At 47.9% G+C, this 11,344-nt stretch overlaps 1 protein-coding gene across 1 annotated transcript; it reads right to left on the minus strand.

The window, feature by feature from the left end:
- Positions 1-705: 705 nt before the first annotated feature.
- Positions 706-1,543, minus strand: LOC137521948 (von Willebrand factor-like). The gene has a single exon (XM_068241904.1). The coding sequence runs from the start codon at positions 1,446-1,448 to the stop codon at positions 804-806; it is 645 nt and encodes a 214-aa protein (XP_068098005.1). The 5' UTR covers positions 1,449-1,543; the 3' UTR covers positions 706-803.
- Between the last annotated feature and the right edge of the window lie 9,801 nt (positions 1,544-11,344).

Genomic DNA, 11,344 nt, shown 5'->3' on the forward strand with positions numbered 1-11,344 from the left:
TATAGTCCCCCCCAGTATAGTGTAGGTTAGCCAGGTAGGTGCTCCCAGTATAGGTTAGCCAGGTAGTTCCCACCAGTAATAGGTTAGCTAGGTAGGTTTCTCCAGTATAGGTTTACCAGGTCTCCCAGTATAGCCAGACAGAACCAGATGAAGGGGGGAGGTGGCTGTTTGCCGGGGGGTGCCCGATTTCTCTCCTCCCACCCTCTCCTGGGGTCCCCCTCCGGTACTCTCCATCCCTCCATGCAGAAGAACAGCAGCATAAAGGTACTTACGCCCAGCTGCCAGGTCTCCCCTGTGATCTGCCCTCCCTAGCTGTTGCTCATCCACTTCCTGCACAAGAAACAGGAAGTAGATGAGTGGCTGCTGTGGAGGGCAGATCACAGGGAGATCCAGGCAGCTGGATGGCAGATAACAGGGGAGACTCGGCGGCTGGGCAGCAGATCACAGGGGAGACTCGTGCGGCTGGGCAGCAGATCACAGGGATGGCCTGGACAGCTGGATGTAAGTGCCTTTACGCTGCTGCTGCTGTTCTTTTGCATAGAGGGGGAGGAGAGTACCAGAGAAAATCTTAGAAAAGGGAGGTAGGGGGGCGGGATGCCGCCCTGACATGTGATGCCGCCTGAGGAAGAGGTGTCACCTGGTATCATGGGCGGCCCAGGGCTGCTCATCAGCCCACCACTACCTACGTAGAAAACTCAGGACACGTTTTATTGGATGCTTATATCTTTATTGGCAGACGTTCATAGCTCTCTACATAACTCTGTATTGCTGACAGGTCTGCGTTATGAACACATAATTCATGATCAGGGTGCATATTCAGTATATCTCGATGGACATTCCTCTGGGAGGACACAGGCACCAGACTCTCCACTCTGAAAAATATATGATTTCTGGCAGAAGCAGCCTTGCACACAAGGCAAGATACATGGTATGTCCCCAGCTCCATAGTTCTCACAGTTGTCTGGGCAGGCCGTTCCACAGCTCTGGAATTTTTGGTGGGCGCCACATTCCTCTCGTCCTGCAGATAGAATGTTAAAGGGGCGGCGTGTGGGACAGTCTTCTTCGCGGACACAGGGACCAGACTTTCCGTTCTTAAAAATGTATCCACGCTTGCAGAAGCAGCCTTTCGCACACCTATCGATGCATATTATGTCCTTGTCATTATTCTGACAGTTAGCTGGGCAGGCCGTTCCACAATCGTCCCATTCTTGATTTTCATACTGGCAAATTTTAGAGGGAGGGGCCACGGGACAGTCATCTGGGCGGACACAGCGACCAGAATGTCCATACTCAAAAATGTATCCAGGCTTGCAGAAGCAGCCTTTCACACACAACGGGCTGCAGTCTTCCTCTGTGGCTTTACGGTTCTGACAATTAGCTGGGCAATCCGTTCCACAAGCTTTCCATTCTTGATTTTCAAATCGGCAGCTTGGCACGGGATTGCTCATGGGGCATTCACATGGGAGGACACAGGGACCAGACGTTCCATTTTTGAAAACGTATGGACGCTTGCAGAAGCAGTCTAGCACAAGTGCCTCAGGGCATCCTGTGGGCTTAGTGTATTGGTTCTGACAGTTGACTGGGCAGAGTGATCCCCATGTACGCACTTGGTCTTCATATGGGCACTGATCTTCTGCAATAAAAGATAAAAGTGTAGAGCTTGTATTATTTACAATCCTACATGCCAAACATATGCTTTCATTAAGATCAGCAAAAACTTCTGGTTTATCAGTTTATCATAACACAGAAATGGCTTAAAGGCTACCCGAGGTGACATGTGACATGATGAGATAGACAGGGGTATGTACAGTGCCAAGCACACAAATAACTAGGCTGTGTTACTTTTTTTCTTTCTTTGCCTGAAAGAGTTAAACATCAGGTATGTAAGTGGCTGACTCAGTCCTGACTCAGACAGGAAGTGACTACAGTCAGTGTGACCCTCACTGATAAGAAGTTCCAACTATAAAACACATTCCTAGCAGAAAATGGCTACTGAGAGCAGGAAAGAGATAAAAAGAGTGAATAGTTCATAGATTTTAGCTCTGGCATACTTCAATGAATGTGTCATTGAGCAAAAACAATAAAACAGTTAAAACTTAAAAAATAGATTTAAATATAAAATAAAACCGTGGAATATCATAAATTTACATTTTTTTTAAGGAGAAGGAAGATAGATACAAATGTTTAATTCACTAGTTTATTTTCACCTCGGGAGTGTCCTTTAAAGGGTACCTTAACTGAGATGGATATAGATGTTTCCTTTTAAACAATGCCAGTTGCTTGGCAGTCCTGCTGATCTCTTTGGCTGCAGTAGTGGCTGAATCACACACCTGAAACAAGCATGCAGCTAATCCAGTCTGACTTCAGTCAGAGCACCTGATCTGCATGCTTGTTCTGGGGCTGTGGTTTAGTCTTAGAGACACAGGATCAGCAGGAGAGTCAGGCAACTGGTCTTATTTGAAAAGGAAATATCCATCTCCTTCTCAGTTTAGGTCCCCTGTAAAGAAAAACTGAAAATAACATCATGAATAAAATTGCTCATTTTTAACAAAATTAAATCATTACTGTATATCTTATTTATTCTGTGTTTGTTCATCGTAAAATATTTTCTCATCCAGATTAACATTACAAATTTATCACAGGTGGCAACATTTTTACTGCCAGCAGGTGCATCTCTGCGGAATGTTTGTTAATGGGAGTTACAAAGCCAGTAGAAATCAGTAAAAATAATACCTGGTCTCCAGACCTAGAATGCTCTGGGAGGCGAATCAAGCATAGCTAAACAGCCTAGGCTGTGACATTACTGAGAGGGTGGGGCTAAGTACCAATATGCAGCAATATGTAGATATAGGATTAGGAAGTGTTTCTGATGCAGAAACCAGGATAATTACCATAAAAGGGGATATCCTGAATAATTTATTACATTCTATTATATGTCTCTACGGTGCCTCTTTAGGTTATATAAACAGTTGAGACCTCTTAAAGTGTAAAAGACTATTAAAGTGTAAAATATCGGTATTAAATGCTGATATTTTACTATGGCTAAACCTAACCTTACTCTCATACAGAAACCTCCCCCCTGATGCCTAACCTTTAAACCTCTACACCACACACACTACCTGCCTAATGCCTAACCCTAACACCCCCCCCCCCCCCCCCCCTCCCACACACCAAGGCAAGGCCGAGGCAGATGCGAGAGAGGCTCCAGCCTCAGGGCGCAGTGTAGGAGGGGGCAGGGCCGAGATAGAGGCGAGAGAGGCTCCAGCCTCAGGGCGCAGTGTAGGAGGGGGCACAGGGCGGGGCCGAGGCAGAGGCGAGAGAGGCTCCAGCCTCAGGGCGCAGTGTAGGAGGGGGCAGGGCCGAGATAGAGGCGAGAGAGGCTCCAGCCTCAGGGCGCAGTGTAGGAGGGGGCAGGGCCGAGGAAGAGGCTCCAGCCTCAGGGCGCAGTGTAGGAGGGGGCAGGGCCGAGGCAGATGTGAGAGAGGCTCCAGCCTCAGGGCACAGTATAGGAGGGGGCAGGGCCGAGGCAGATGCGAGAGAGGCTCCAGCCTCAGGGCGCAGTGTAGGAGGGGGAGCAGGGCAGGGCCAAGGTAGAGGCGAGAGAGGCTCCAGCCTCAGGGCGCAGTGTAGGAGGGAGCAGGGCCGAGGCAGATGCGAGAGAGGCTCCAGCCTCAGGGCGCAGTGTAGGAGGGGGAGCAGGGCAGGGCCAAGGTAGAGGCGAGAGAGGCTCCAACCTCAGGGCACAGTATAGGAGGGGGCAGGGCCGAGGCAGATGCGAGAGAGGCTCCAGCCTCAGGGCGCAGTGTAGGAGGGGGAGCAGGGCAGGGCCAAGGTAGAGGCGAGAGAGGCTCCAGCCTCAGGGCGCAGTGTGGGAGGGGCGCAAAACTCACTCAGCTATCATTCCCTTATTATGTTTGAAGAAAATATAAATAGGAAAAGGGGATACACGGCAGTGACTGCAAGCCAGATTAACTAGAGATTAAGGTGTTGGGGGTCCTGGGCCGCCTCTTATGCTGGGATTACACAATACGTTTTTTGCGTTCGATTCAGCGCGCAATCTAATAACCATTCGATTTTCTGCTAATTCTCTTATTTCACTCGGTTTTCTTATCTTTTTTCCATTGTCTTCTATAAGAAATCGAGTGGAAAAGAATTGAGCGGAACATCGGACATGTCGGAATTTTATCATCGAAGGCATCTATCAGGCAATACATATAGGTAGTCTAGGCACTGTGTACAGTTAGATGAACATATATAGTTTACATCTGGTACATCATAGTGGATAGACCAGGCTCACATTTATATCTTAGTAGCACTTCCTTATTTCTCCTGAAGCTGAAGCCTTGTTAAAGCATCGTGCCCTCCCCTTCAGCCTGGTTCCATCCCCTGCCCCTCCCTCCCCTGCTGTCTGCCCCTCCCTCTACTGCCCCTCCCTCCCCTGCTTTCTGCCCCTCCCTCCACTGCCCCTCCCTACCCTGCTGTCTGCTCCTCCCTCTACTGCCCCTCCCTCCCCTGCTGTCTGCCCCTCCCTCCCCTGCCCCTCCCTCCCCTGCTGTCTGCCCCTCCCACCCCTGCCCCTCCCTCCCCTGCTGTCTGCCTGCCTGGATCAAATTACTTCTCTTTTCACAAACTGTAGTACAGAGAAGAGACAGGAAAACTGCAGCAGCCTGTCTTATCATGTCTGTCTGCTATAATTCTTATTTCAGATGTCTGTCTGTCTAGATTAGATCACATGGACATGAGGGGTGGAGTTATGACATCAATCCCCCAGCATCCCTTGCACCTATAGTTTGGGGGAAAAAATACCCCCGGCCCAATTTCACACTGGGGGTGGGGATTTCAAGATTATATGTGGAATACGGACCCTGGGGATGAGAAAATAACACTTTATTATGGTTGAATTTATATATCTTGGCAACTTATTAGGTTTAAAGCAAACTGTAATTTATAATGTAGGTACTCTTTAATGAGGCAACAAGATAAGCAGTCGTGTGCACACAGAGTGTTAGTGGGCTGTGGAGTGTCACACACACACACACACACAACACACACACAACACACACACACACACACACACACACACACACACACACACACACACACACACACACACACACACACACACACACACACACACACACACACACACACACACACACACACACACACGAAAAAAAACACAGGAGACCGATGTGCTAGCCCTCAAAAAGGCTGTTTGGGGTGCTTTCACAGCAAGTGAGGGACAAGAACACAGGCCTAGCTAATGCTTTCCCGGCCTATCTGCAGCAAGTCTGACCCTGCTCTCACTAACAGTCAGCAGAGAAGGAATCCAATATAGCCACCACAACTGCTTTTTGATTGGGGGGTTCAGGAGGGGGTGCTAGCTGATTGGCTGCCATGTGTCTGGCTCCATGATGATTTATAGAGGGTGTGTCGAACACGCCATATGTTCGCAATTCGCAGTGAACGCGAACAGTTGACATACTCTGCACGAAGATATACTAGTTAAGTATAAAGTGCAAAGTGACATGGGATTCCTTTTCAGCTGAAATCAATTCATATAAAACAATAGTAAAATTCATAATTATAAATGTCAATTAGCAAGCACTTAATTAGTAAGAACTATCAACTAAAAACATAAATACATGTAAAATCAATTCGTATGCAGCAATCAGTGAATTCATGGACAATAACAATCATATGATGAGCATAAATGCACAATAAGGCCTAGTTCACACTTCACACATTTTTGCAAGCAATTTTGTGTGCATTTTTGATTTGCGATTTTCTGTGTGCAGACAAACAGGCAGTGCACCCTTTGACCCGGAACTGAATGTCATTTAAAGGATACCCGAGGTGACGTGACATGATGAGATAGACATGGGTATGTACAGTGCCTAGCACACAAATAACTAGGCTGTGTTCCTTTTTTTTCTTTCTCTGCCTGAAAGAGTTAAATATCAGGTATGTAAGTGGCTGACCCAGTCCTGACTCAGACAGGAAGTGACTACAGTGTGATCCTCGCTGATAAGAAATTCCAACTATAAAACATTCTCCTAGCAGAAAATGGCTTCTGAGAGCAGGGGAGAGATAAAATGGGCCAATAGTTCATAGATTTTAGCTCTGGCATACTTCAATGAATGTGTCATTGAGCAAAAACAATAAAACAGTTAAAACTTAAAAAGTAGATTTAAACATGAAATAAAACTGTGGAATATCTTAAAACATCATTTTTAGGAGCAGAAAGATAGATATAATTGTTTATTTAATTTGTTTATTCTCGCCTTGGGTGTCCTTTAAAGCAAATTTGCCTGAAAAGTGCTCACAAAACCGCTGTTCCGATCTCTTTTCAAAGCAATTGGCGATTTTCCCAATACCTTGCATTGAAGTGCTATCGCCCAGAAAATGGTGCAGGAGCTGCGTGTGGGATTGGAAAGAAAGCTCATCTCTCATGTGAGAACACTCACATAGGATTACTGAAAACCCTCATAGGGCTCGGTTCACCAAAGCGTGATAACAGCTATCACGGCAGTTATCATGCGATCTGCCGCGCGAAGGTTTGCGCGTGTAAAGGATTACTCAGCGTGACAAATCTATTTTTGTGCGTGTTCACGTGCGTATTTCACGCAAATGTTCGTTCATCACGCAAAGTAATCCTTTACGCGCGCAAACCTTCGTGCGAGGCAGATTGCGTGATAACTGCCGTGATAGTTATTTTTAGCTCATTTATTATTAGCTCGATAAGTATTAGCGCTCTAAGGTATAAATAACGTCCTTAGAATAGAAATAGTTGCCTCTTACTTATGGGAGGTGGAGTCTCAATGGGTGAAATGGTAATGGGAGGTCCAAGGCCATCTAGATCCTCGCGTGACAAACGTTCAGAATCACCTGTTCATCATCAAAATGTTCACAATTAGACACCTAAGAATTACTGTATCTATAGAACAATTTAAACTAAAATTAGCATTAAGTTACATAGCAGGGCTGCTCAAATCCGGATCCGGGAGCCATCCGGATAGTTCTATCCGGATATCTCCCAGTTACCTGTGCGGGCTGGGCGGGGTGGGAAGGGGGGTCAATCTTACGTGTCTGATGTCTTCTTCGGTCCGTCCCTTGGCACCTCCCATGATGTGGTCCAAGGGGCGGTCACGTGATTACAAACACGTCCTCCTTCCGAGTCGAAGGAGGAAGTATTTGTAATCACGTGACGCGCATGGACCGCATCGTGGGAGGCGCCGAGGGTGGGACGAAGAAGACGTCAGACAGGTAATATTGACCCCCCCCGCCCAGCCCGCACAGGTAACTGGGAGATATCCGGATAGCAACTATCCGGGTATCTCCCGGTTCCGGATTTGAGCAGCCCTATTACATAGGTCATAATGTATTCAGTTTATACTGTATATGCATCCATTTCTATTTTTAGTAGTTCTCTGTCTCTATTTTGTCCCCTCCAATTACATATTAACTCATCAATAATACAATTGTGTTTTTCTTTGAAATGGTTAGGTATAGAATGATCTATCTCCCTTGTTGTGATGTTATGCACATGTTCATAAAGTCTTTTTTTAAGTTTTGTTACGTTTTTACAATGTATTGTAGTCCACAGGGGCATTCCAATAAGTGAATTACAAAAAGTGTTGTTACAGTTAGTGGTGGGCAGAAATTATGCATATGCGCAATTATGCATCTTAATTTGCAATTGTGCATTGTAATTGTAATGCACAATGTGCAGATTCCACTTAAAAAATTGCGCATGTTAGCATAGTTTTCATGTAATGTACATTATTAAGCATACAAATGGATTTTTGGCATTGAATATTTAAAGAGACACTGAAGCGAAAAAAAACCCTATGATATTATGATTTGTATGTGTAGTACAGCTAAGAAATAAAACATTAAGATCAGATACATCAGTCTAATTGTTTCCAGTACAGGAAGAGTTAAGAAACTCCAGTTGTTATCTCTATACAAAAAACCATTATCTCTACGACTTTCAAAGTGTTTTCTGACTTTTATTATCTCAACTGTTAGTTAACTATTTACTTTTCCTCTGGCAGAGGAGAGGTCATTAGTTCACAGACTGCTCTGAAAGAATCATTTTGAATGCTGAGTGTTGTGTAATCTGCACATATTAGAGAATGATGCAATGTTAGAAAAAACACTATATACCTGAAAATAAAAATATGAGAATATTTTCTTTGCTTCTAATCTTCTAGTAATTATTCATAGTACACAACCAATTCATTATATCATATATTTTTTTTGCTTCAGTGTCTCTTTAAATAGTAGCCGCGCGTGTGCAGTATACTAACTGATGAATGCAATTTTTTTTGCCCACATTGCCTTTATTTTCTGCTGAAATGTTGCCGAAATTGTGTTTATTTTCTGCTGAAATGTTGCCCAAATTGCGTTTTTTTCTGCTGAAATGTTGCCCACATTGCAACTCCCCTCCAGCTTTGGTGACCCCATACATGCCTGCATGGAATGAGGAAGAGAGGCACTGTGGGAGAAGTCCGGAGTGTAGAGCATGGTGCTGCCTCCTGTGTCCTGCCTGGATTAGGTGAGACTCCGCTGTGTGTAGCATAGAGGGTGGTGCTGCCTCCTGTGTCCTGCCTGGATTAGGTGAGACTCCGCTGTGTGTAGCATAGAGTGTGGTGCTGCCTCCTGTGTACTGCCTGGATTAGGTAAGACTCCGCTGTGTGTAGCATAGAGTGCGGCGCTGCTTCCTGTGTCCTGCCTGGATTAGGTAAAACTCCGCTGTGTGTAGCATAGAGTGTGGTGCTGCCTCCTGTGTCCTGCCTGGATTAGGTAAGACTCCGCTGTGTGTAGCATAGAGTGCGGTGCTGCCTCCTGTGTACTGCCTGGATTAGGTAAGACTCCGCTGTGTGTAGCATAGAGTGCGGTGCTGCCTCCTGTGTACTGCCTGGATTAGGTAAAACTCCGCAGTGTGTAGCATAGAGTGCGGTGCTGCCTCCTGTGTCCTGCCTGGATTAGGTCAGACTCCGCTGTGTGTAGCATGGAGGGTGGTGCTGCCTCCTGTGTCCTGCCTGGTTTAGGTAAGACTCCGCTGTGTGTAGCATAGAGTGCGGTGCTGCCTCCTGTGTCCTGCCTGGATTAGGTAAGACTCCGCTGTGTGTAGCATAGAGTGCGGTGCTGCCTCCTGTGTCCTGCCTGGACTAGGTGAGACTCCGCTGTGTGCAGCATAGAGTGTGGTGCTGCCTCCTGTATCCTGCCTGGATTAGGTAAAACTCCGCTGTGTGTAGCATAGAGTGTGGTGCTGCCTCCTGTATCCTGCCTGGATTAAGTAAAACTCCGCTGTGTGTAGCATAGAGGGCGGTGCTGCCTCCTGTGTCCTGCCTGGATTAGGTGAGACTCCGCTGTGTGTAGCATAGAGTGTGGTGCTGCCTCCTGTGTCCTGCCTGGATTAGGTGAGACCCCGCTGTGTGTAGCATAGAGTGGGGTGCTGCCTCCTGGGTCCTGCCTGGATTAGGTGAGACCCCGCTGTGTGTAGCATAGAGTGCGGTGCTGCCTCCTGTGTCCTGCCTGGATTAGGTGAGACTCCGCTGTGTGTAGCATCGAGTGTGGTGCTACCTCCTGTGTCCTGCCTGGATTAGGTAAAACTCCGCTGTGTGTAGCATAGAGTGTGGTGCTGCCCCCTGTGTCCTACCTGGATTAGGTAAAACTCCGCTGTGTGTAGCATAGAGCGTGGTGCTGCCTCCTGTGTCCTGCCTGGATTAGGTAAGACTCCGCTGTGTGTAGCATAGAGTGTGGTGCTGCCTCCTGTGTCCTGCCTGGATTAGGTAAGACTCCGCTGTGTGTAGCATAGAGTGTGGTGCTGCCTCCTGTGTCCTGCCTGGACTAGGTGAGACTCAGCTGTGTGCAGCATAGAGTGTGGCGCTGCCTCCTGTGTCCTGCCTGGATTAGGTAAAACTCTGCTGTGTGTAGCATAGAGTGTGGTGCTGCCTCCTGTGTCCTGCCTAGATTAGGTAAAACTCCGCTGTGTGTAGCATAGAGTGTGGTGCTGCCTCCTGTATCCTGCCTGGATTAGGTAAAACTCCGCTGTGTGTAGCATAGAGTGTGGTGCTGCCTCCTGTATCCTGCCTGGATTAGGTAAAACTCCGCTGTGTGTAGCATAGAGGGCGGTGCTGCCTCCTGTGTCCTGCCTGGATTAGGTGAGACTCCGCTGTGTGTAGCATAGAGTGTGGTGCTGCCTCCTGTGTCCTGCCTGGATTAGGTGAGACCCCGCTGTGTGTAGCATAGAGTGTGGTGCTGCCTCCTGGGTCCTGCCTGGATTAGGTGAGACCCCGCTGTGTGTAGCATAGAGTGCGGTGCTGCCTCCTGTGTCCTGCCTGGATTAGGTGAGACTCCGCTGTGTGTAGCATAGAGTGTGGTGCTACCTCCTGTGTCCTGCCTGGATTAGGTAAAACTCCGCTGTGTGTAGCATAGAGTGTGGTGCTGCCTCCTGTATCCTGCCTGGATTAGGTAAAACTCCGCTGTGTGTAGCATAGAGTGTGGTGCTGCCTCCTGTGTCCTGCCTGGATTAGGTAAGACTCCGCTGTGTGTAGCATAGAGTGTGGTGCTGCCTCCTGTGTCCTGCCTGGATTAGGTGAGACTCCGCTGTGTGTAGCATAGAGTGCGATGCTGCCTCATGTGTCCTGCCTGGACTAGGTGAGACTCCGCTGTGTGCAGCATAGAGTGTGGCGCTGCCTCCTGTGTCCTGCCTGGATTAGGTAAAACTCTGCTGTGTGTAGCATAGAGTGTGGTGCTGCCTCCTGTGTCCTGCCTGGATTAGGTAAAACTCCGCTGTGTGTAGCATAGAGTGTGGCGCTGCCTCCTGTGTCCTGCCTGGATTAGGTCAGACTCCGCTGTGTGTAGCATAGAGTGTGGTGCTGCCTCCTGTGTCCTGCCTGGATTAGGTAAAACTCCGCTGTGTGTAGCATAGAGCATGGTGCTGCCTCCTGTGTCCTGCCTGGATTAGGTGAGACCCCGCTGTGTGTAGCATAGAGTGTGGTGCTGCCTCCTGTGTACTGCCTGGATTAGGTAAGACTCCGCTGTGTGTAGCATAGAGTGCGGTGCTGCCTCCTGTGTCCTGCCTGGATTAGGTAAGACTCCGCTCTGTGTAGCATAGAGTGTGGTGCTGCCTCCTGTGTACTGCCTGGATTAGGTGAGACTCTGCTGTGTGTAGCATAGAGCATGGTGCTGCCTCCTGTGTCCCGCCTGGATTAGGTAAGACTCCGCTGTGTGTAGCATAGAATGTGGTGCTGCCTCCTGTGTCCTGCCTGGATTAGGTAAGACTCCGCTGTGTGTAGCATAGAGTGTGGTGCTGCCTCCTGTGTCCTGCCTG

Source organism: Hyperolius riggenbachi, chromosome 6 (genome assembly GCF_040937935.1).
Source record: "Hyperolius riggenbachi isolate aHypRig1 chromosome 6, aHypRig1.pri, whole genome shotgun sequence".
Classification (NCBI taxonomy): Eukaryota; Metazoa; Chordata; class Amphibia; order Anura; family Hyperoliidae; genus Hyperolius; species Hyperolius riggenbachi.

Bases quoted from the DNA above. Each gene is read 5' to 3' on its own strand.
- LOC137521948 (XM_068241904.1), bottom strand. From the start codon at position 1,448: ATGAGCAATCCCGTGCCAAGCTGCCGATTTGAAAATCAAGAATGGAAA.